The 27,875-nt window shown below is 37.3% G+C and overlaps 1 protein-coding gene across 1 annotated transcript in view; it reads left to right on the plus strand.

The window, feature by feature from the left end:
• Positions 1 to 8,173: 8,173 nt before the first annotated feature.
• LOC126816690 (deoxynucleoside triphosphate triphosphohydrolase SAMHD1) overlaps positions 8,174 to 27,875 on the plus strand; it is a 107,689-nt gene continuing 87,987 nt past the window's right edge. The window contains exon 1 of the mRNA XM_056099462.1: positions 8,174 to 8,586. Within this exon, the coding sequence (XP_055955437.1) occupies positions 8,574 to 8,586 (13 nt within the window). The 5' untranslated portion in view covers positions 8,174 to 8,573. The remainder of the gene's footprint in view (positions 8,587 to 27,875) is intronic.

A 27,875-nucleotide genomic window follows, 5' to 3' on the forward strand; every position in this document is an offset into this window, starting at 1 on the left:
TCCCAGTACAACTGGCCAGATCTTCATGTAGTGTAGTCCATCGAATGTATAAAAACGAAACGAAATATAGATCTGTATTATAATCAGATGAATAACATGTTCACAATCACGTGTAACCAATAATCTTTGAGTGGCATTTTAATAACTGGTAGATAAATAAACTATAACATACTTATGAAAAATATATACTGGTTTATTTAGGCGACGTTCCGACCTGTATTCTCTTGGCGTTTTTAAGCTTAATAAATCAGCAGCTGTTTTCAATATGTCTTTAGTTAAGTGCTATAGTTTATTAAACATGCATTATGCAAGAGCAAATTCTGCTTATTACAAGTCTTTCTTTAGGCCTGAAATGTTATCTAAATTATCAATTAGACATTAATTAACTTATCCAGACCATAATAAACTCTCGATGTCAAGGCTAGCCTTCGATGTTGGCTGGATTAGATTCCTATATGCCACTAACGGCCATTGATAATTTTAAAATAAAAAAAGTGGATAATCGAGACTATGCTGTTTATATTAATGATTTTAGTAATGATGACCGAGACTATGCAAAACATTTCAACCGCTTATTTCACGGCTCATAGTGGATAAATTTGACTGAAATTTTCAGCAAATTACCTTTACACTATCTAGTTTTTAACTATTATAGCGAGAAATGCCATCTCTTTATCTTATCTCCCATAATGTATCTTTAACTATAACTATGTTAAACATCGTATAACCGTTATACGATGTTTAACAAATAGGTATACTATAACTTGTACACAAATATACTATTCAAAAAAAGTAGGGGATATTTGATTTTGGGGGCATAATACTAAAATATGCAAATGACTACGAAAAAAGTCACTATAGAACCTAACAGAAGAAACATTTCCAGTTACATGTGACGCCCAAACGCACCAATAGCTACCGCATGGAATGCAGGTGATGCTTGGGATCATCATGGGGGTCCAACCCAAGATTTGCACGACTCTGACTTTGAATGTTACAGTCATTGTGGCATTGAATTCCAGGGTGGAAACATCAGTTTAATTGTTTTAGTGACCAGAAAACAAATTTTGATATGCGTCGGCTTGCCCAAAATGAAAGGTTACGTGCCCTTGGCATGCTACAGATCGGCACAACACAGGCGGTTGTGGCGCGGACGATGAATGTTTCTCAGTCTGTCATAAGCAGGCTATGGTCCAGATACCGTGATACACAATCTGTACAGGACAGACCACGCTCAGGTCGACCAAGGGCGACAACTCAAGCCCAGGATCGATTTATCCGTACCTTGGCCTTGAGAAATCGTGTCATCACAGCAAATCAGATCAGCGCTCGTCTTCAAACAGACACTGGTGTGAGAGTGAGTGGCCAGACGATTCGGAATCGACTGCATAGGGGTCACCTTCGCGCCCGACGTCCTCGCGTGATCCCTTGTTTGAGAGATCATCACATTCAGGCAAGACGTCGTTGGTGTAGGGATCGTCAACACTGGGATAATCGACGCTGGAGCAATGTGATGTTTTCAGATGAGTCAAGGTTCACTGTTGATTTTTTGGACAGACGTAGGAGGGTGTGGCGTCGTCGAAACGAGCGCTTCCAAGACGTTAACGTCATCAGACATGATCGATTTGGGGGTGGTTCTGTTATGGTGTGGGGAGGCATCACTGTTGCTGGAAGAACGGCTTTACATGTTGTTGCAGGGCGTGTTACAGGCCAGTACTACCGGGACAACATCTTGGCAGCCCATGTTGTGCCGTTCGCACGACGTCATGGCCGCCTTTTCATCTTCCAGGATGACAACGCAAGATGTCACAGGGCCAGGATCGTTACAGGTTACCTCCAACAACAGAACATCACCACATTACCTTGGCCAGCACTGAGTCCCGACCTCTCCCCCATCGAGCATGTCTGGGACATGCTTGGACAGAGGTTACGTCAACGTCAACAACGTCCTGCCAATGTCCAAGAACTTGCTGCTGCGTTGCAACAGGAATGGGACAATCTGGACCAAAATGACCTTAGACGTCTCATTAGGAGTATGCCACGTCGGATCAATGCTTGTTTGGCAAACAGAGTAGGATTTACCCGTTACTGACTTGGTTGTGATGCTGTGGTAACTTTGCTGTTTGACCCCGGGTATCATTTTACCCTTATAATGGTCAGTCTGTGCCTTACTTAGTCTAACGATCATTTGGAATAAATCGATGAATGTGAACTTCATTTCATTTTGTCATTTGTTTCTTCGTCAGTTTCATTAGGTGACTTTAATAACACTTAAAAATCAAATATCCCCTACTTTTTTTGAATAGTATATAACCAGGTAGTCTCATTGGAATGTTTGATACTACTTGTTAAACGTCTTATAACATGTTCACAAATATAACCAAGTAGTCTAATTGGAATGTTTGATACTATGTGTTTAAACATACATTATACAAGAGCTAAATCTGCCTATTGCAGGTCTTTCATTGTTATATAAATTATTAATTAGACATTTATTAACAAAACAAGACCATCGATGGCATCGGATACTCGAGATTTCAACTAGATTAGAAAGATTCGCTATTTAAAAATTTAATTTAAAAATGGGAAAGCGAGGTTACCACTATGCACACATCTTGTCAAAACTACAGTATTCCCTTTTTTGATCATTTATATTTGAATTATTATAGCAAGAATGGCCAACTCTTTATTAAACTCTTAAAGGCTCAATACCACTCTTGTTGCAACTAAATAATATTTCCCAATCATTATTCTGGTCAAAAAATTGTACTATTATACAATATTCCAATTAATTGATGATACAAATTTCATCTTACCTAATTTTAAAAATTGGAAAAATTCAACGAAATGATTTGAAAAGCCTGACGTAAAGCTTTTCAAAGGTTACTTGGATTTAAAAATATTTTTGAACTCTCTGGACAAGTAAAATAGGATGTAATGGATAATTTACACAACAGGTAGGACACTAACACATCTAGTACTTAGAATAAGGCTATTTTTTATTTTCTGGAGCTGTCAAGCCAGCAAGAGTGTTATTGTCCCTTTAAATAATGTATCTTTAACATCTTATAACATGTCTACTAATAGTATTTGGGTGTTGCCATGGTTATTAATAACTATGAGATTGTATATCACTTTACCTTCCAAACTATGTTCAAGGATGTTGATGAACGAAGTAATTCATTGATACATTTAACAGATTTAAATATGATGTATATATATATATATGTTATTGTTTAAATTATATTTTTGAATTTCATTTTTAATCTGTTTGTTTTATATCATCGGTAAGGTTGGGGGTGTGGGCGTCCGGATTTCAGTTTGGTTTCCAAAGTAAATAAGATTCGTTTAAAGGTGCATTATGTAAATTATGTGTAAAGATTCCATAATCAACTCTCTAGACCATCGGATGGTTGTGATTTTGAACGGATTGAAACAGTCGCCATTTAACAATTTAATGTAACAAGCGGTTCCCATGCAAGCTACGCCCACATTTTGCAAGAGCTGGGCAAAGAACAAGCTAAAAACACAGTCCGATACGCGCGAATATTGACATGAACTGAGATCTTTGGGTTATAAACATACATTAAAATGTCATCAATATCGAATAAAAATTGTGACCTCTAGAGTGTCCACACGTTAAAAATGTGATTTTTCGTACAATCAGTGGCCATACTCCGGGAAGTTACGTTCCGGTACATGCCAATGTCGAAAGGTACAGAGAGCTTTGGGAGATAGATCTATATTTCAAGTTTCGTCAAAATCGGATAAAAATTGTGACCTGTAGACAGACGGACGTCCAGACAGGGGCGACGACAATATATTCTTTTGTCATTATCTATTATAGTGAAAACTGTCAGCTCTTTATCTAAATCTTACACAATATATTTTGAAGTATGCAAATAAAAGTCCAAAATGTGAAGAGGTGGCCTATTTGGCTTATCTGAATGTTGCAGCTGAAGATATTGATTATTGGGGTTGTATAATACGGTTGGGTTATCCGGTTCGGCGTTTTAAAGGACAATATTGGCGCCAGTCATTATCACATATGTGATAGAACTGGTTAAACACGTTCCAAATATTATTTTATCACAGAGATCGTTGCTACGATAGATGAGTAATCAATGTTTCAACAATAGAAAGTGACGAACGCAAAAGGAAAACACGAGTTATCCCTTTATATAACTGAATGAAGTGACGGGTGATAACAGATACATGGACGAATTTCTGCTAACTAATAATTCATGTGATAATGACTGACACCAATATTGTCCTTTAAGATCCGATAAGCGTGGCTGTTAAATAATGAGAAAGTTTGATTTTGCTTCCTGAGGCAAACCCCCGAGGTATAGCGGCACAAGAAAAACAATGCATGAATGAATTGTGTTTAACGTTTATCAAGGGTTCTTTTACGTGCACGCCAACATGTACATAGGATTGTGTTTTCGTCCCATCCGAACGACTAGATGTTGTTCCTTGCCACATGTTTGTTGGTGGGCTCTGCTAAGTCAGTATTTTTTTTTTAAATTTAAGGTATTTCGCTATTGACTTTACATGTAGGACCGGATTTATAAAAGGGGGGGGGGGCAATAGAATCCCATGTCAGAACGGTTTCCAAGGTTTCCTTTATAAAAAGAATGTAATAAATATAATATTAGTTTTATTATTAAAAAGAATTAACAAACTCTGATCAGAGATATATTTTGGCAACCCACTCAGATATAAATTACTAAACCACTGAGATATAACCCATTGAGATATATTTTACCAACCAACTGACATATATTTTGTCCCCACCCAAGCATGGAGATGTTGACAACAAAGTAAAGATATCAAGTGTCAGTGGTATGACAACATGTTGAAAACTTAAAGGAGCTAAATCGCTAATATTTGGGACCTTGAAATTGACACAAATGGGTCGCCCTTCATATAATAATGTAATATGAATGTATATAAACTGATTTACATTCAGTCGTTTCCGTTTTTACTATAATTACAAATCAGTTATGTTCGGTGAAATACGCCAGAAGTCTCAATCGAATGACAATCTCTAGCGTCTAGTTATTCTAGTCTACATAGTATTTATTGTGTATACTCTCCAGATATGAATATATTTATGCAGTCACCGTTTGACATGACTTGTGGAATATTGTCTAGCCTTGTTCGTCGAGTCCCTTGTTAAAAATGGGCCTGAAACGCATTATGGTACACGATTCGTGTACCAATGGTAAAATGTTTATTTTGTCTTAAATATTGGATATCATCAAGCCCATCTTTTCCCGGTAAGATCACAATATCAATGTTGATTTAAATTGACAAATAATTTGTGTTTTCAATGTCGAAGACTTTGGATGATATTGAGTTAGAGGCTTAGCTACTTTAAGTGCGAGGGGGGGGGGCTGAATGGTTAGCACGTGCGCGCGCTGTATCACAAGGCCTGTCATTGAGTCAACTGCCGTGGTTTCGAATCCTCGGTTGTACGTGACAAGGAGTAGGGTCGCCTGTCCAGCCTCGTGGGTTTTCTCCGGTTCCTCCGGTTTCCCCCCACTGATAAAGACCCCTGCGCGCAAGCGAATTATTGAAATAAAATTAAAACCATATGTTAGTCCCGAAATGACCTAGTTTGTTTCGAGTGGACGTTAAACCCCATTTCTCTCTCTCCCTCACTTTAAGTGCGAAAAAGGGTTATGTTTCAATCGCCAGAAAGATGCTACAACCACCACAATCCAACAAGAGACAGAGTGCAGTAGAAGAATTTGCGGCATCTAATTTTCCAGTAATTTCGGGTTCAAATTAGAACCGCCAAAAAGTGTCGTTGAATATACAGTGGGAATAAGAATTTGGAAAATTTGACGGCTGCGAATCGTGGTAGCGGGAATCTAGTATTTAACCCGTTGTATTAACATCTTCTATTTCTATGGTAACATTGGATTGCACGAATAAAATGAATAGTCAGACTTTTTATGTCCCTTAACGCCGTCACATGTGTAAAAATAAAATAGATATTTGAGTAACATCCTTGTTGAATAAGTATGCCAATAATAATATATACTATAAAGAAGACGATGTGTGAAATTGTATCAACGATAAATATATGGTTGGTGTAATTCATTATTAAATAATAGCCCATGACGTGACTTTTAAATTTTTTAATAACCAGTCATTTCGGGACTAATGGTTTAATTTTATTTCAATAATTCGCTTGTGCGTAGGGGTCTTTAGCAGTGGGAGGAAACCGGAGGACTCGGAGAAAACCCACGAGGTTGGACAGGCGATCCTACTCCTTATCACGTACAACCGGGGATTCGAAACCACGCCAGTTGACTCAATGACAGGCCGTATGATACAGCACGCACGTGCTAACCATTCGGCCATCCAACCCCCCAGCATTTTATGAAGAGTGTGTCATCGATATCCTCTTACCAAGATATATCTAGAAATAGATCACAATACATAAAATAGTCCCCTGGCGCATGGGGGGGGGGGGTGCAGATCCTGAAATGCCCGAGAGAGGCGAAGGAGTAGAGCTTACCGTATAGGACACATTTAGCACCCAGCCCCCCCCTCCCGAAAGGAAATGAAATGAAATGGGGTTTAACGTCCTACTGTTCGGCCAGGAAACCGGAGGACTCGGAGAAAACCCACGAGGTTGGACAGGCGATCCTACTCCTTATCACGTACAACCGGGGATTCGAAACCACGCCAGTTGACTCAATGACAGGCCGTATGATACAGCACGCACGTGCTAACCATTCGGCCATCCAACCCCCCAGCATTTTATGAAGAGTGTGTCATCGATATCCTCTTACCAAGATATATCTAGAAATAGATCACAATACATAAAATAGTCCCCTGGCGCATGGGGGGGGGGGGGCGGGGCAGATCCTGAAATGCCCGAGAGAGGCGAAGGAGTAGAGCTTACCGTATAGGACACATTTAGCACCCAGCCCCCCCCCCCCCTCCCGAAAGGAAATGAAATGAAATGGGGTTTAACGTCCTACTGTTCTGTCCTATACTGGGCTAATGAAGACGGGCATACGCCATACAGTGTGCTATGAGGGAAATTTTCCCCGGGCAGCGGCATTACGGCCTACTCTTATATCGAATTCCAACTGCCAAGGGATCTTTTACGTGCATTCCAATGTATACACGGGATCTCGGTTTTTCGTCTCATCCGAAGGACTACACAGCTGTCCTTGTCAGGCCCTCCATTCTGCACCACTGACAAGGGGGAAACCACGTCGGTCAATGCAGGGATCGAACACCCGACCTCCAGGCTAGCGAGCCAGCGTCTTAACCACCTAGCCACCGTGGGTCCCCTCCCGAAAGGAAAATTTAACGACTGCAAACGCGATTTACTGCTATTCCAGCCCATGCATACAGAAACTTCAAAGTGGTCTAATATAGCCGATGATTAGGTGGCTGGCTCGGATTTTAATTAACCAATCAATCGTTTACAGTCCACGTTTCACCTGGCAAACTTAATTTCTTAATTAATGTATGTACCTTCTTTAAAATAAGTTAATTTTATACTATTAGTACTTATTACACATACGCAGCCCAATCTACTGAAACAACATTCATTTATGAGCAAATATTAACAATAAAGTAAATCAAGCGTTGTTTTTATCAAAATTGATACCGACATTCATAATTACTTCTGTGCAACACTGATCTGGTTAGTACTTTGACCCGCCTTTATGTGTTAAAGACGTAAATTTAAAATGTCGGAGAAAGCAATCTATTATCACTTTGATTTAAAAAGAGGGGATTTGTACCCATATCAGGTAGGATTTTCTGCTTAATTGTAGTTGGGTGTGGCAGAAATATTATAAAATAACAATAACCAATCGTTGTTTTGATGAAAAATATTGTAAATTTTGCCAACGCAAATCGCATCGGGCTTTGCTACGTGGAACTATATAGGACCATCCAGAGCCTTGTATATAGACTGGGACCATCTCTTATCTTGAAACACGGAGGGTTGAGAGATGGGGTTTGTTATCTATACGGCGAATAAGCCTAGTTACATGTACATGTTTTTAGTATGCTACTTCAAGGTTGTGTATGTCAAAATTTGATTGGTCAATCTCATACAAATTTTGGTGAAAAGCATTCAGCCCAACGAAAATTTTCTGATAAGTTTGAGCCAGGCAAAGAGACCAGAATTAACATTGAAGTCAATTGTGAAATTAATCGTGGTCTGCCTCCTAGATAGTTATTCAGGAGTTATGTCCCTTTCCCTTTGCAAGCATGTGCGCATGAAAGTCCAATTTTATCACAAAAACGGAATAATTGTAAAAACAAAATAACATAATTAGCACCCGGAACATTCATTTAAACGAAATATATTAGTACTAAGGGTGATACTGGGTGAAATATTGCTGACTTTGGATGGATTTTGTGTACTTTTGATTTGTGTCGTCTGTGGAACGGATGGGTAAGTAAAAGTAATGCGCATGTACCCCATCAGTGGAGGCTGAATCAACTTCCGATTCCGAATCAAAGTAACCTGTAACGGTGAAACGAGGGAGATTTGATATGGAAGAAATCGAAGTTTGGTGACAGAAGAAATGATTGAAAGAAGTTTGTATTTTAAAATATTTTGTGACGATGGGGATTGCAAAATTTCTCATTTAGCTGGCAGACTTTGGACGTACCATACATATGATATATTAATAAATATTATATAAATAACTTATTTAGAAATTAGAATGATCTATGACCTTATCAATCATCTATGAGAAAAATCACTGTTTTTATTGCCGAGATCAAGTCAGCCCTCAGTAACTTATCCTTCACTAAGAAAGATATCATGCTACATATCTCTGAAAAGCACATTCATTGCTCTTTCCAAATATATATAGATATAGGCCTAATTTTCTGGCACATTTATCTTTACTTACGTTGACAAACTATCAAAGTTGGATAATACTGAACTCTATGGAATTACCTTTGTGTGTGTGTGGGGGGGGGGGGGGGGTATTCAATGTCAAATTATGGGTCTTAATACGAAATTCCAGATATCATGTTAATATCACTGAAAAGCACATTCATTATTTCTCTTTTCAAATAAATAATTATAATTCTCTAGCTGGCACATTAATATTTACGTACCTTGACAAACTATTGAAGTAGGATAATACTGAACTCTATTAAAGAATTACGGGGGGTGGGGGGGTATTCAATGTCAAATTATGGGTCTTAATACGAAACTTCAGATATCATGCTATATATCAGTAGAAAGCATGTTCATTCCTCTTTGTAAATATATAAATAATTTTCTGGCACATTCATATTTACTTATCTTTATAGATGGTCAAAGTTGTGTGAAACAAAACTCTATTAAATGAAGGGGGTAGGGGTATTCAAAGTAAAAATACAGGTCTTAATACTAATTTCCAGATATCATGTTAAACATATCAGTGAAAAGCACGTTCACTGCTCTTTTCAAATATATAAATAATTTTCTGGCACATCAATATTTACTTGCCTTGAAAGATGATAGTTATAATAATAATATGAACATTTGTATAGCGTCAATTCCACACTTAAAGTATGCTCTATGTGCTTTTTACACACAATTTTAAATTAGATATAACGTTGAAATAGGTACATGTACATGTATGATCAAAGACGAGGGGTATAAAACTCTATTAAATGAAGGGGGTAGGGGTATACAAAGTAAAAATACGGGTCTTTATACGAAATTACATATATTTTGCTATCATATCACCGAAAAGCACTTCTATTGCTCCTTTCAAATATATAAATAATTTTCTGGCACATTTATATTTACTTGCCTTGAAAGGTGATCATCCCGATATCTTGTTACATATCACAAAAAAGCACATCCATTTCTCTTTTGAAATATATAAATAATTTTCTGGCACATTAAGATTAATGGTTAAGTGAACGGTGGGGGGCGAGGGGGCTATTTATTAAAATAAAACTGCGGGGCTTAATCCAAAATTCCGGATATCTACATGTATACTGAAAAGTAAAGTTAATCCTCTCTTGAAGTGTATTCATTATATTTTCGACGGAATGGATGTAAACATTTTTAAATTAAAATTGATACAGGTTTGGTAGTCTTCACTGGCTGAATTAAAGAGAGTGGTGGGGGTGGGGCGAGTGTTTAATGTCAAAATATGTGTCTTACACAATCTTGTCACAACAACACTTAGCTGCAATTTATAGCTGTGATAATTCTTATCTAAGGCGGCAATTTACATGTATACACTATTCAAGGCTTTGAGCTAGTAAAATTAGGTTTAATTGCAAAATTTTCAACACATATTACCACAGTTTGCATGGAAATAAGTAATTATGTTACAAATTATAGTGAAGAGTGGAACACTGGAATCATAATCTTATCTTACTGAACAGTTTTTCTGTATTTTTGAGTGAAAAACACCCTGTGATTCTGGTTCGTCGGTCATTTTAAACCAAACAGAAATTTTGCATAGCAATTGGGTTTAATCAAATCATATAATTATACGGTATGGTTTCACCTTTATGTCGATGGGAATTGGTTTATTTACATGTATGTTAAGCTATGTACAGTAGGCTACAGCTTGGGGTCAGTGTTATTGGAAATTAAGGGAGTGACATGTACATGTATAGGCCAGTAACTTTTTTGTAGTCAAATGACTACAAAACTTGCTCAAAGGAAGGTCCACTACTGTTGCTGGGGCAAGACAGAAGACATCAGTCTTACCATTTCTGAGGTCGGGTGTTCGATCAGTGCATTGGCCAAGAAAGTTCATTGAGATTTTCTGGCGTGGTTTCTCCTTGTCAGTGATGCAGGATGGAGGGCCTGACAGAGACAGCTGTCTAGTCCTTCAGCCAACTGCTAAAAGCCCCTACGCGCAAGCTTATTATTGAAATAAAATTGAACCATGTGTTAGTCCCACAATGACCTAGTTTGTGTCGAATGGACGTTAAACCCCATTTCTCTCTCTCTCTCTCTCTCTCTCTAAATTTATGTTGTTACAGCAACGAAAAAATTCTTGAGTGTCATTTAGCGATTGAGTACAATAAAAACCACAACATAATTTATATGGAAAACAATCACTCGTTTATTTGTACACATATAGCACGATGTTCAACAAGTGTTCTTTTATCGTTATTAAACACAAACAAATGATACGGGACAAAAGTGTGGATCCACCAGGTGAATAATTACTAATCATTCATTGTTTTATTATCAAGTCTGGTATAGCACATGACTTTGAAGAAAGAACGGATTATTTTCATAAAGATTCGCCCTGGTACTCCAACAATGTATTATGTCTTTTAAAACTAAAAGGGTATTAAAATGGCCTTTCTGCAAGGTTAAGCTATTAAATGTGACATTTATTTACCTTCGGCTACCTGCTGAAGTTAATAAAAGTGTTTATGGACTCCCCGTCCTGATTAGCCCAGTTGGAGCAGAAAAGTAGGATGTTAAACCCCATTTCATTTCATTTTTATGGTCTTCATGTTATGTGTGCTCTTGGTGTAAACCTATGAAATTCAAATGATGCAGTGTTTTATTGGCTTGATATCATACGTGCAAGGAGAATCAGAAATTTTGACAATTTCATTTGGTGTTTTAATGCCTATGGGGGGGGTTGGATGGCTGGATGGCTGAATGGTTAGCGTGCGCGCTGTATCATAAAGTCTGTCATTGATTCGACTGGCGTGGTTTCGAATCCCCGGTAGGGTCGCCTGTCCAACCTCTTGGGTTTTCTCCGGGGCCTCCGGTTTCCTCCCACTGCTAAAGACCCCTACGCACAAGAGAATTATGTAAATAAAATTAAACCATATGTTAGTCCCGAAATGACCTAGTTTGTGTCGAGTGCATGTTAAACCCCATTTCTCTCTCTCTCTCTAATGCCTATTTTTATAGTATTATTAATGACATTTGAAAACACTACATGTATGCTGAATATTTGTTGCTTATAAAATTAGATAGATTATGTTTAACTTAAAAAGTGTCAAGTCATTTGTATGGGACAAAAAACCAAGGTCCTGTACTCCTGTGTACACATTAGCATGCACATAACAGAACCTGTGACGGGTGGAGTTTGAAATAAGAGTAGGTAGTGCAGGAGCGGATCCAGAGGGGGGGTCCAGGGGGTCCGGCCCCCGCCCCTGCTCAGGCTTGAAAATTTGAAGGGTCCAAGAAACTTAAATCTTAAAGCCTGAATCTGACCCAAAAATTGTGAGTTTGTATACATTGAGTTGAGTCGTGACTTTCATTCCATTGTGGGGAAAAAACAAATAGTCACATACAGCTCTGGCAATTAGCCAAAAAACGTCGACAGCATAAATTGCCATCGGGACCAATTGACCCCACGGCAAATCGCCTATTGACGACGGCAATTTTTTAATACCGTACTGTATGAAAATGTAAGTTTATTGAAATTTAGAGTTTTATTAACGCTGTTCGCCTGTTGACGTTGAATATTGTTGTGTTTGCTTTTTAATTTTATCGGCAGCGTTGATAAGAACGCCTGAGTGCCCTGGTGCTCATCAACCTTAACAGAAAGCTCCAGCTAAATGTCGAGAATATCGTTGGGCAGTTCATCAGAAAAAAGCCACGTCGACTTTTCTCTACATTGCACAGTTACGGTGAAGGTTCCACATAATTTTGGGAAGATAAATCTGTTTAATTTTGTGTGAAAATTCCCTGTAAACCTCTACATTTATGATTAAGCCTGTGCAACAATTGCAAGCTATATTATTTATTTTTATGTGCTGAAAGTAAAAACAGTAAACCAAGTGTATAGACTTTTCGTCTGTGAAAGTTTGTGCTCTGGAAAACTTTCCTATACTTAAATGGACTGGTTACTCTAATAGTAAATTGATACTTCTAATAAAGCTTGTTAAGAACAACCATAATATGGTATCTGAAGATATTTTGTTTCTCACCTGTGAAGGGAGCATTCCCCATCAACATTTTAAGGACATTTAATGCGATTTTATTGGCGATTTTTAGACCTGTAATTTTGGAATTTACCTTCCGGAAATACGTCAGAATCCACCAAATTGAATCTAATTTACCAAATTTTTCGGGGGGGGGCCCATATCCCCCTTACAACGTTTAGCGCCTTCGGCACCGCAATAAGCAATTATCCAACCTAGACCCCCCCCTGCAAAAAATCCTGGATCCGCACCTGTAGTGGCGATGCTGTCAAGGCAAAATTATCCTAACGGCACACTGTATTAACCCAGTCGGTGCAGAAAAGTAGAACGTTAAACCCCATTTCATTTTAACTCAAAAATAGTGAATTATAAATGTTTCATTACCGGCAAAAGGAAAAACATGCGACAACTCTTGTTGACTGCTCGGACGATTTAGCTGCTGTGGGCGTATGTTTTGTTGCGTGGCAACCTAACTTTTAAACCGTTCCATCATTGAATATGAATGAGAGACAAAATGTAAATATTTGGTAACAGGCATACACTGTGAAAAGTACATCTATGAAACCCCAAGTTATTCTGAGTATTTCTGCAAATCTTTTCTGTTCGTGGTCATTATAAAATAAGAAATGGGTGATTTTAGCTTTAAAAAAATGAATTTTTTTAAACAATTCCATTTATAAATATGAATGAGAGAGACAAAATAATGTGAATACGTAACAGATTGACATTCTCATAGCGATATTTTTTAATGTTTACTTTCACAAATATATATTATTTTCATATTTTAATGTATAGATTATTAGATATCATGTTTTAATATATACATTGTCAGATACATAATTAAAATTTAAAATAGAGAGAGAGAGAAATGGGGTTTAACATCCACTCGACACAAACTAGGTCATTTTCAGGACTAACATATGGTTCAGTATTATTTCAATAATTCGCTTGCACGTTTTGGTCTTTAGCAGTTGACTCAATGACAGGCTCATTCAGCCATCCACACCCTCTCTCTCTCTCTCTCTCTCTCTTCCTCTCTTTCTCTCTCTCTCTTTCTCTCCACATGACCATAATTCTGTTGATTTTCATACATTAATGGAGTTAGACGCGGTTGGTTAGTTAAGCTTGAAGTGGATGGTAAATACTTTATTATACTACTCTACCTACGTAGTAACCTCTAAATTGTGTACTCTTGTTTAGTTGTAAAACAACTGAAAATTGAGTTACTCTAGTAATCAGGCATTAAGGTCACTAACCAAATACAATAATTATAAACACTGACTAGAATAATGATTACATGTACCTGTGTTTACGACTAATTGATCTCTCAACATAGGGTTAGTCAGTTTGTCCGATGGAAAATTTATGGCCTTTGTGATTGTCATGTCAGTTTAGATGTGTACATGTACATGTAGAGTGTTTACTTTTAATTTTCTATCATTTATAGTTTATTTACCGAGTAGGTCTTGAAAAATAATTTGAATTAGGACTGTTGGAATTCTTCACAGAAAACAACTCCAAGATCTACATGTATTTGTAAGACTGGGGAAATGAGAAAAAGATTTGGATCAATGATTTTGACTAAAAAAAGGTGAGGTCAGTTGTATAACCGTGAACACAGGTATTTTTGCTTTTGGGGCCTAAGGTCACTAAGTAGACCTACAATTTTTAAAAGTTCAGAGAGAGAGAAAAGTTGTTTAAAGTTCACTTGACACAAACTAGGTTATTTCGGGACTAATATACATTTACATGTATTTCACTAATTTGATTGGCGTAGGGGTCTTTAGTAGTGGGATGAAACCAGAGGACCTGGAGAAAACTCACAAGGTTGGACAAGCGACCCCACTGGGGAACGAAACCAGGGCACTCAACTCAAAGACCGACCTTATCACTTAAAACGCAAATTAAACCACTGAACCACGCAATCAAGCCTGGATATAAAGCACCTGCCTCATACTGTCCAGGACAAAGTATCACATAAGGTATGTATATGGCCGAATGGTTAACGCGTGGGCATTGCATCATAAGGTCTGTCGTTGAGTTGTACATGTATGTGACATAGAGTAGGGTAGCCTGTCCAACCTCGTGGGTTTTCTCATGGGTTTCCTCCGGTTCCCCTCACTGCTAAAGACCGCTATGCGCAAGCGAATTATTGAAATAAAATTAAACCATATGTTTTTCCCGAAATGACCTAGTTTGTGTGGGGTGGACGTTAAACCCCATTTCTCTCTCTCTCTCTCTATATGGCCGAATGGTTAACGCGTGGGCATTGCATCATAAGGTCTGTCGTTGAGTTGTATGTGACAAGGAGTAGGGTAGCCTGTCCAACCTCATGGGTTTCCTCCGGTTCTCCTCACTGCTAAAGACCCCTATGCGCAAGCGAATTATTGAAATAAAATTGAACCATATATTACACCTAGTTTGTGTCGAGTGGACGTTAAACCCCATTTCCCTCTCTGGATATAAGGCACCTGGCTTTGACTTTGTCCAGTACAAAGTACATTGTATCACATGAGGTATGTGGACCAAATTCGCAGAAAGTTGTAAACTGACCCCCTCAGAAAAATATGAAGAAAATATATGTTATAGTACAAAAACACTTACATGTACATGTATGTAAAACTGTAAAATTACATGACTGTAACATTATTATTGACTGAGATATGACCATTTGAATTGGGGTACCCTTTCGCAAGTTTTGAAACTACTAAAACGGCTGGATTTTTGTGATCTGATTTTATTCCTTCTTCTTCTAGCCAGTCTGTAGCTACACATGTACATATTCTTGTACATTGTAGTTGTGGGTTAGAGAATGTTAGAGCCATATAACTTTGAAATGAAATGAAATGGGGTTTAACGTCCTACTGTTTTGCTCCGAACTGGGCTAATGAAATGAAATGAAATGAAATGGGGTTTAACGTCCTACTGTTTTGCTCCGAACTGGGCTAATGAAATGAAATGAAATGAAATGGGGTTTAACGTCCTACTGTTTTGCTCCGAACTGGGCTAATGAAGACGGGCATACACCATACAGTGTGCTATGAGGGAAATTTTGCCCGGACAGCGGCACTACGGCCTACTCTTATATCGAATTCCAACTGTCAAGGGATCTTTTACATGCATGCCAATGTGTACACAGGACCTCGTTTTTTTTATCCCATCTGAACAACTAGACAGCTGTCCTTGTCAGGCTCTCCGTCCTGCATCACTGACAAGGGACATATAACTTTGAAGGGTTACATAATTTTGCATGTGTTATAGAACATATATTTTTTTCATAATTTTCTGAGGGGGTCACTTTACAAGCACTGGGCCACTTGACATGGAATAACCCATATGTATTAGATGTACACATGTATAATAAAAATTTTGTGTGATAATTTGGGGGGGTTGGATGGCCGAATGGTTAGCATGTGCGCGCTGTATCCTAAGGCCTGTCATTGAGTCAACTGGCGTGGTTTTGATTCCCCGGTTGTACGTGACAAGTAGTAGGGTCGCCTGTCCAACCTTGTGGGTTTTCTCCGGAGTCGTCCGGTTTTCTCCCACTGCTAAAGACCCCTACATGTACCTGCAAGCGAATAATTGAAATAAAATTAAACCATATGTTAGTCACGAAATGACCTAGTCTCTCTCTCTCTCTCTCTCTCTCTCTCTCTCTCTCTCTTCTGACTTATACATGAACAGTGTATAATAAAAATATTGTGTGATAATTTATGTCTGACAATATCTGTGATAGGTGCCTTCTGTTCAGGCTTGCACTCACCCCTCCTGGAAGGTTAGAAGATATATAATTACCACCTGTTTTAAATGAGTGACAAGTTTGATAGTTGGTATGAGGAGTATGTGTGTAAATGTCCTGGGAATATTTATATTAAACAAGTTGGAGTTAAAGGGGCATGTTGATAGAATAACACAACTAATTAAAATTACTTGAATTTAACAAAACTCTAACCTTGTGGGTTTTCTCTGGGTACTCCGGTTACCTCCCACTGTTAAAGACCCATATGCGCAAGCGAATTATTGAAATAAACTATTGGTAATTTTGAATATAGTTATTTAAAGTGGGTCTTGTGTCGAACTTACAAATGAGAGCAACTGTCATTTTGACAAGTGAGAGCAACTGTCATTGTGACAACTGAGAGCTACTGTCATTGTGGCATCTGAGAGCAACTGTCATTGTGACAACTTAGAGCAACTGTCATTGTGACAACTTAGAGCAACTGTCATTTTGACAAGAGAGCAACTGTCATTTGTCGTTTTGACAACTAACTGAGAGCAAATAGCTTCCACTGACTCTAACTCTTATAGCCCGTTCAGATACTTATTTTTAAACCAGTTCATAATCGCTGTTTTTTTTAAGACAGCATCTTGTTGCGTTCACACATAGTATACGCCAAACCAGTTTAACTATTCTGACCTCTTCGGTCGGAGGTTAGAGTTAACTATACGCATGGGTAGCTTCATATTCTTTATTCGGTTCTCGCACGCTTTCGATAACATTGGCACTGTCTGACCCCGATATTTTCACAGGAATGTAAGAGGTCGCGAGCAGGTTTTTTAAAACTGGTTTATTTGCCCCACATTTGCGTTGAGACACTTAAGTTAAACTGGTTTAACGATCCCCGGGGTTTTTAAACCATTTCAACTTAAGCGTCTGAACGGGCTATGACTTACAATGAGCGACCCTGAGTGCCTATACAACTTAAAGCGACAAGTGAAGTTCCTGACAGTTAAAGCCAATAGCCCATGTTCAACTTTCTGCAACTCAATTCAGTTGTTGTCGACATGAGAGCTCTTACAACTGACTTTTACAACTATTTTCCACAAAAACAACATCATATAAAAAATATACCATGAGACTGTACATGTAAATATGAAAAATCTGATGTCACATAATGTAATAATAGAATTGTTACAAGGCAGACCATGCCTCTGGGATTCAATTTGTTTAACGTGTATTAAGTGTAATCACTATCAGCTCCGAATTGAAATAAATGCTCCGACTTCAGTTGTTGATTTGTACGACGTACAGGTACATGTAAGCACACTTACAACTGGTTGTTATCAGTTGCACCTAGTTGAAAAGAATGTAATTGTAAGCCCCACTTTAATTTAATCAAAATATATTTTACATGTAGATCAAGTAAAATATCAGATAATATTAGATAATCTACATGTATAGACCTGCTTGTTATCAGATAAACAGCAAATAAATGTGGTAACGTACATGTATAATCAGTTTGATCTATCAGTTTAAAGAATTAACATTGGTGTAATCAATGGGACACTAGTGTATTGTTAGTCTTCAATTTTGATTGATCAGTTCGAAGAATTGTCATTGGTAAGAGTACTGTTCATGTCTATTTTATAATATCTTTAGAACTATGGTCTCTTAAATTAAAACAGACAGCTTAAAACTAAAAGGGGGGGGGGTGTGGATGGCCGAATGGTTAGCACATGCGCGCTGTATCATAATAAGGTTTGTCATTGAGTAAAGTGGTGTGGTTTTGATTCCTCAGGTTGTACGTGACAAGGAGTAGGGTCACCTGTCCAACCTCGTGGGTTTTCTCCAGGTTTCCTCCCACTGCTAATTACCACATTCGTCCTCAGCGCTGTGTGACACTCAGTCAGCGTATTGACCGTGTCCTACACTCCTCGCGCACAGAGTGCCAAGAAAAAATATCCGATAAAAAACCCACAATTTGTGTCAACATATTTTAACCTATATGAATAAAAAGCCAATTAAATTACCTTTCTAGTGATACAAGTTTCGTTTTTGTTCTTTATTGATAATGCACTCAAAACACAAGTTATAAAATACCCACGCTAATATTACGTCACTGGCAGTTAGCCATTGTTTTTCCATTAGCAAATTAATTAGTGTTCACGGCACGCCCGGGTTTTTGAGCGGTATCTCGCTGGGGATTCTCATAGCTCGGAAAGTTCTTCAAGTACGTCGTTGAAACTTTCAACGAATCATCAGGAAGAACCCCGCAAGGTTCCGCGGCATACACGATTAAAATGGCGGGTATAGTTTTTGAGATACAAATGTTTTAAAAGACTGAAGTCAAATTTTTCTAAAACTCAATGTTGCGGCTGGAATTTTAAAACGGTGAGAACCTTTATGAAATATCGTAGATTATAATGATATATGTGTCGTCGGTAATAAAAACTGTTTTCATTGAGGAATATTATCATTTTGATTATGAAACTCAATAAAATGGATCAATTTTAGATATTAATATAATTAGTAAATTATTTAAAACTACAATTATTTACCAATCATTTTATCAGTAATCATGTAGGCTAATTAATATTATCACTTTGATTAAAATGTAACGCAATAAAAATGGTTTAATTTTAGATATTAATATAATTAGTAAAATTATGGAAAATTATAATTATTTACCCAAATTTTTTCAATAATCTAATAGGCCTATTAAAATTATTATTTTTATTAAAATGTAACTCAATTAAAATTAGTTAATTTTACATGTTAGATTGTCAGTAAAGGTTACTGGGCCTATATAAGCTAGACTACTTGATTATTGATGAAATGTTTGGTAAATAATTATAGAATAATCTTTCATTTCATTTTCCAATTATAATATGTGAGGGAATTTAGCATTCCTATATCATATAAAACTTTTGAAACCTATTTTTCATGTATTTGTGAAAGATGCAAGCAGTTTCATGAAGGCGCATCAACTTTCGACATTCCACGTCTCATCTTTGAAATATTGAACAAAATAAACAATGTCTAAAAACAACTTCTTTATTTAATATGTTCTCTGGTGGGTATTGGACATTTGAAAACTGTAATTCCCTCTTCAATACCTTTCCAATGATATATTACAACCCATACTTTGAGCACCGAATAAATGACAACCGATTGTGACGGAATCTGGCATATCGGCCATCTTGGATTGCAAGATGGCCGCCATTTTTCTTTGAAGTCATGAAGTAGATCAAACTTACTTAGGCTGGTTGGAGAAGGTGACAAATCCAGCTTTGTGGGAAAAAATTCCTACCCAAATGATTTCTTCATTTTCTGAAACAACTATTTCCCTAGTGTTCCAGAAAAAATTTCCCCGCGGATCGGAGTTGAGCAAAATTTTTTACAGCACTTTGAACTTTTCACCCCCTGGGTCAACATAATGAAAATGAAAACCATTTATAACTTCAAAAATATCAATTTTACAGTCTAGAAATGTATTATCAACATAAAGGAAATTGATACCAAGGAATCCAGAAATGACGTCAAAAGTAACGTACGACCAAAGCCGTATAATATTATAGATAAAGTTGCGACAATTGTGAAGCCAGAAATTTCATATGACATCATGAAAATATGACCTCAAGTGTAGTTAGACGCCATCTTGGGTCCCAAGTATTTGTACCTACTATCTATTTTATTGTTGTGTCGAAGTTGGCTTCCCCCGACAAGTATGTATATAGATATGTCAGAATACATTTTTTAAACGAAAAGTATAGCTGAACAAACTATTATTATTATTATTATACAGAAAGCGCACATTATTGTTATAAGAATAGTCTAATTCATAAGAAAGTGAAATAAAAGATACACCAAATAAAAGCGCAATTAAATTGCATACGCTTTTAAAAATCAGATTTTTTGTGCAGACGGGTAAAGTGAAAAATGAAAATTTAAATAGTAATTTGGGAGATACAACCTTTTTGCCTTCTAGCCGGCAAAATAAATGCCTGAAATTCCATGATTTTTGGTCTGGAGTCATTCCGGATTGTGTGTCAGTTTTCAGTCATCAATCATTAATTGTATCATCAATTTTTCGAAAATAGAAATTTCTTTAAATTGACTAATGGATAAAACATTTAAAATCAGTGTAACTTAAAATCAGTGTAAAATCAGTGTAATTCAAATAAAAGGTGTCTAGCGTGACATGTGTTTCGGGCATATGTTTCATCAGTGAAATTTGATACGAGATATCGCTCTCCGAAACTTTCTGGTTTCTTTTGCAATTTGTTTGGGGTAAGACGTTATCACTCCCCGCCCATGGGTAAATAATAATAATAATCTAATATATAAACCGCAAAAATTTAACAGATACAAATAATGTACATGTTATTCCACAGGTAGACAGATATTGAAGGGGCCCAGTGAAGGACTCTTTTGGCTATTTGCGCCCCATTTCCAATGAAATAATCATGTTGTTCTGATGCTCAACTAGTATCAAATATATATCGTGTCTGAGATTTGTTACAAATCGCCTCGAACATGTTCCACACATCTCAATTTTTATCAGCTTTTTTTTCAATCTATAAAAGCCTATATACATTCCTACAAAATTTTGTGTTTAGTTGTTTAGTCAAGTGAAACAAGAAAATGCATAGGCTAAATGAAACAATAGAACAAGTATACCTTTATAATGTCGACAAATATGTAAAACTATGAAATAAGATACTTCTAAGATATGATTCAACCGAAAAGTCCTATATATGCAACATAGATATATAATATCTACATTCAAGTTAAACGAAAGGATATGATTTATTGTCATTAAAGGATCTATGGGTGGTTGGTAAACAATTTGTAACTAAAAACTATGATATTATCTTTATTGCCAACATTTCAATGTACCTAAAATGAATTATCGCTGCCCTTTTATTACCAAATTAATGTTTTTTTTTTCATTTTAATTTTTATTTTTTAAAATGATATTCTTTTACCAAATTTGGCAGTCATATTGAAAGAAATGCCCGCCACCAAATGACAAATACATTTTTTTTATTGATGTTTCTCAAATTCGATTTTTCCACACATTTCGCTTGCATAACCACTCTCCGAAAATTCCTGAAGAACACCAAATTGAATTCTGTTAATCATGTCATTTTGGCCGAATTTGAGTATGATTTCATCTGACATATTTATCATTGACCCAAACTGCATTGGTTACTTTTGCAATTTGTTTATGATGAACTGTAGCTCGTAAAACGTTATACCAAGAAAAAAATAAAACGTTTTGTTAAGTAAAGCTATATGACGCCATGACGTCATAGTTTTTATGGCATTATAGTTGGGACACCAAAATGGCGCCTGTATATGAGTTGTCGTAACTTTCCCTATACAGGGCTTTGCGTACGACGTCACCGTGACGTCAGAATAAAAAATGGCGGAACTATGACGTCACTGTGATGTCAAAATTCAAGATCGTTGACCACTTGATTGATTAGACGGATTTTGTTTTCAGTGTTGGCCAGAAACTGGGCTTGACTATAGATAACTGTGGTGTCTGATTTCAGAGAAATGTCACTGCTCCTATATTTAGACGTAGCAGCTCGGCGCTCGTGCTCATGATCCTTAATATTGGCGAGGGACCTGAAGCCAGGTGTTAAAGTTCAAGGCACGACAGTGCGAGTGCAACCAGAAGTTATTTTCCAAAGATGTATTACGGTGGCACAGCGCACAGGTACAGATATTCAACAGTTCTTCAAATATGAGTTGAGTGCCTTCCCGTCCTCACTGTTTGCAGGAGCTTTCATGCGACATGTAACCAAGTCCGATCTTGCTGAGCATTTGCTCAAGAACGTTTCACCCGTTTCGAACACTTCGCTCGCCAGTGAAATAACTGTCATTGATGGAGGTCTGCTAAAATCAACTTTGTTAGGTGGAATAAGGGTACGAATATCTCCAACATCTTAGAAAACTATCGGTCATTTGTAAAAAGATTTCCCTCGCCAATAGTCGTGTTCGACAGCTATGAACCAAATACGACAATTTGGTGAGGGAAATCTGGTTGTTTCGGACATGTAACCAAGTCCGATCTCGCTGAGCATTTGCTCAAGAACGTTTCACCCGTTTCGAACACTTCGCTCGCCAGTGAAATAACTGTCATTGATGGAGGTCTGCTAAAATCAACTTTGTAAGGTGGAATAAGGGTACGAATATCTCCAACATCTTAGAAAACTATCGGTCATTTGTAAAAAGATTTCCCTCGCCAATAGTCGTGTTCGACAGCTATGAACCAAATACGACAATTTGGTGAGGGAAATCTGGTTGTTTCGGATTCGGTAAATTGGGACTTCTTAAACATACGAACAGTGACATCTTTCAGGAAGCTAGCAAGACAATAGCTTCACCTGGAAGTTCCCAGTTCGAAGTATCTGAAGCTGGGGAAAGGTTATTCTGTGCAATGTCAATGTATGGTCACAAAAATGAGATATCTCCGACTAAAGTCCGGTACCTAAGGTACAAAGCTATGATCGCTGAAAACATTTCCATTCAAATCAATAGACTTCACTCAACAGCTGCTGCGGCCGAGCAGCATGCTCACCGCATTCATGTTCAGGTTAGAATTTGGGATGAACTAGACGATGGCGTCGATCCTGTGAATTGGGGTTGGCAAGTGATAGAGAATAGATACGTTCCCATCGCGACTGTTCTTCCATCAGCACCAGACAACGTTCTGAATTTCATCTGGTGTAAATGTAAATCGTTGAAACAACAATGCTCGTCATGTTCTTGTACACAGAATGGTTTGAAATGTGTTGAAGCGTGTGGAGGATGCCACGGGGAGGGTTGTCTCAATAGCGAACAAATCAGCATTGATTTAGAAGATGAAATTTGTACGGGGTAGAACAAATGATCCGAACGAATATTTTATTCCTCTTGTCTATTTGCTTGCTTTATTCACAACACGTCTCCGCCATTTTGAATTTTGACATCACAGTGGCGTCATAGTTCCGCCATTTTGTATTCTGACGTCACGGTGACGTCGTACATTACTATTGACGTCATTTCTGGATTCCTTAGTATCACTTTCCTATGTTGATAATATATTTCTAGGCTGTAAAATTGATATTTTTGAAGTTATAAATGGTTTTCAGTTTCATTATGTTGACCCAGGGTGTCAAAATTTCAAAATGCTGTAAAAAAATTTTGCCCAACTCCGATCGGCGGGGAAAATTTTTCTGGAACACTAGGGACATAGTTGTTTCAGAAAATGAAGAAATCATTTGGGTAGGAATTTCTTCCCGCAAATTTTCTACCCCGACCAGACTATACTTTATAGAGTGCAGAATGAAGCATTTTTAACAGCCGTGTAGTGTCATTTGATGCTGACCTCATAATTGCAGTACATTTTAAAGGCGGTTTTAACTGCAATCCAAGATGGCCACCATCTCACGGAACGCGTATGTTGCAGAGGCATTTTGACGACAGAATTGAATTTGTCGTCCATTTTTCATCTGGGTGTCAAAATTTCAACTTATTGCTTTTGATATTACCAGAGTTATTGTAGGATCTTTAAAAGACTATTTTAGCCTCAAAAAGCCCTATTTCGAGGGCGTGATTTGCCTATAGATAAGTCTATTACTTTTTGTCAGAAAAATGTTGCCATCTGCGATGAGAAAAATGTTCATAGAAAACTTATTTATTAACCGATTTTGAGAATTTAAAAAGTTTCTTCATGTTTGAAACAGGCTGCATGCATTAAAACAGAGAAAAACACATCATCTGTTAATACCTCTTTGCACAAGTGTATTATTGAAATAAAATTGGGATTTACTTATAATCCTGGTCAGGATTCAGGTACTTAAAAAGAAATATTTGTGTTGATCATTTTGTTGTGATACAAATGTAGATAAGTTGTCTAAAACAAAACTTGATCATTTACTTTCCAGAATTTCTACTCTGTGTTGATTTTCTGGGAATTTTATATTTGTGTCATGGTGCCCTAGAAATCAGATAGCTTCTAGTCAGTTTTGATTTTCTGGGAATTTTATACTTGTGTCATGGTGCGGTAGAAATCAGATAGCTGTTTGTGAATATTATCTTAATAATAGTATGATCGAATATTATTTTTATACGCCCACATGGAAATGTGGACGTATATTGCCGTCACCCCCGTCTGTCGGTCCATCCGTCCATCGTCCACGATTTCATCCAATTGTTTTAAAATTTATATATTTTGTTTACATTAGTGAGATGAAGAATCCTATTTAATTTCAATAATTTCTGTTTATTACGTCTAGAGTTATGGCCCTTGTTTCACTTTGTTGAACCTTGTGAACGCTATTACGCCAAAAGTTATCATCCGATCTTTGTGAAATTTATATGCATTATTTAAATTAGTGAACCGAAGAAGCCTATTGAATTTCAGCAATTTCTGTTTATTACGTCTAGAGTTATGGCTCTTGTTTCACTTATTGAACCCTGTGAACGCTCTAACACCAAAAGTTATCATCCGATCTTTGTGAAATTTATATGCATTATTTCAGCGATTTCCATTAATTATGGCACTTGTTTCACCTTGTGATCGCTCTAACATCAAACGTTATCTGCCAATCTGTATAAAATTTATATGTGTCATTTGAATTAGTAAAAAGAAGAATCCTATTGAATTTCAGCAATTTTTTGTTTATTATGTTTAGAGTTATGGCCTTTGTTTCAATTTTTGCACCTGTGAACGCTCTAATGCCAAAGTTATCATCCTATCTGTATGAAATTTATATGCATCCTTTAGTTTAGTCAAACCACAAAGTCTGTTGAACTTCGGCAGTTTACAATAATTACTTCTAGAGTTATGGCCCTTGTTTCGCTTTGTGTAACTTTGTGAACACTCAAACATACGATATGTATGAAATTTATATGCATCATTTAAATTTGTGAACCGGCGGTCTATTGAATTTCAGCAATTTCCATCAATTATTTCTAGAGTTATGGCCCCTGTTTTACTTTGTGAACCTTATGAACGATTGAATGACAAAAGTTAACTTCCGATTTGTATGAAATTTATATGCATTATTTAAATTAGTAAAACGAAAAAGCCTGTCAAATTTCAAAATTGTCTGTAAATTGCTTCCTGAGTTAAGGTCCTTGTTTCAGTTTGTAGAACTTTGTGAACCCTCAAACGACAAAAATTATAATCTGATCTGTATGAAATTGTCTTTAAATGCCCCCATTAACTACAAAAGAATAAGAGGGGCTGGGTGGCTGAATGGTTAGCATGTGCGTGCTGTATCGTAAAGTTTGTCATTGAGTCAACTGGCGTGGTTTCGATTCAGCGGTTGTACATGTACATGACAAGGAGTAGGGTCGCCTGTCCAACCTCGTGGGTTTTCTCCGGGTCCTCCGGTTTCCTCGCACTGCTAAAGACCCCTACGCACAAGCGGATTATGGAAATAATTTGAACCATATGTTAGTCCCGAAATGACCTAGTCTGTGTCGAGTGGACGTTAAACCCCATTTCTCTCTCCTCTCACAAAAGAATAAATATGTAACAACCCTTGTTGATCACTCGGACGATTTAGCTGCTGTGGGTGTTTGTTTCATTGCCTGGCAACCTATCTTATCTTTATATTGTTACTCTTATCTGGCTTGTGTAGGGTAATCCATGAACTTTTAGCCAATCAGATTATGTCTTTTGGCTTACGGTGCATACCTTGTTTATTTGGGGGCTTGGATGACGTTGTATCATAAGGTCTGTCATTGAGTCAACTGGCATGGTTTCTAATCCATGGTTGTACTTGACAAGGAGTAGGGTCACCTGTCCAACCTCGTGGGTTTTCTCCGGGTCCTCCGTTTTTTTCCCACTGCTAAAGACCCCTATTTACAAACGAATTAGTGAAATAAAATTGAACCATTTTTTAGTCCCAAAACGACCTAGTTAGTGCCAAGTGGACCATAAACCTCTCTCTCTCTCTCCCCTCTCTCTCTCTCTCTCTCTCATAATCAATAAAACATGCCAACAGTAAGGCTGATGTCACCTGCTGAAATCCCAAAATAAATAGATGACACATAATAATTAAATTCACATGTACTGTATCTTTTTCAACCGGGGAATCGAAACCACGGCAGTTGACTCAATGACAGACCTTATGATACAACGCGCATGCGCTAACCATTCAGCCATCCAACCCCCTTACAGAATGAATGTAGACTTAACCAGAGTTACAGAAATTTTGGATTTCTTAGAATTTGGTGAATTATAAGAAATCTGATTTCTTAGAATTTGGTGAATTATAAGAAATCTGATTAATAATTCCAGGGAGTGTACTAGCGTAGTAATACATGTATGACTCACGATTTTGACTCGGAGCCAGCTGATCTGTAATAAATAGTCCACTTGTTACATGTATATAACACATGTACACAGATTCCTGTATCGACCCACTTGTAGAATAAGTTGCTAATTATTTCAATATCAAGGCTTGAATATTTGTACATGTAAGTATGATTGTAATTTCTATACATGCATTGTCAAATGGTTGTATATTATATTGTCATCACCCCTGTCTTTTCCGCAATTGTTTTAGTTCGTGAAACAATGAATTTTATTGGTTTTCAAGGATCTACGATTGTCACTGTTGTAGTTTTTGGCTGCAGTCAGCTTGAAATATCTTGTGCTAAAGTTATTTATACACAGTGTGAAGGGTAGGCAGAAATACTGCAGTTCAGGCAAAATCCTGAACCGAGTGGATGAAAATCGGCATGCATCGTGCAGGAAGTTTTGTCTGGACATTGTCAGTGTTTTTTTCTCTCTGCTCTTTGTTGATTGTTTACCTGCACATTAATGTTCTTTGCCAGGTCATTCATGCTGCAAGGGGGTTGGATGGCCGGATGGTTAGCACGTGCGCGTTGCATCATAAGGTCTGTTATTGAGTCAACTGGCGTGGTTTCGAATCCTTGGTTGTATGTGACAAGGAGTAGGGTTTTTTCTGGGTCCTCCTGTTTTCTCCCACAGCTAAAGACCCGTACCCGCAATCAAATTATTGAAATAAAATTGAACCATATGTTAGTTAGTCCTGAAATGACCTACATGTAATTTGTGTCTAGTGGACGTTGAACTGGTTTAAAACCCCCAGGGATCGTTAAACCAGTTTAATTTTGTCATCTGAACGCAAATGTGAGGCAAATAAACCAGTTGAAAAACCCAGCTCGCGACCTGTCCTCAAGCAGACTTTTTATTTTAAACTGGTTCATC

The sequence above is a fragment of the Patella vulgata genome, chromosome 3, assembly GCF_932274485.2.
Source record: "Patella vulgata chromosome 3, xgPatVulg1.2, whole genome shotgun sequence".
NCBI lineage: Eukaryota > Metazoa > Mollusca > Gastropoda > Patellidae > Patella > Patella vulgata.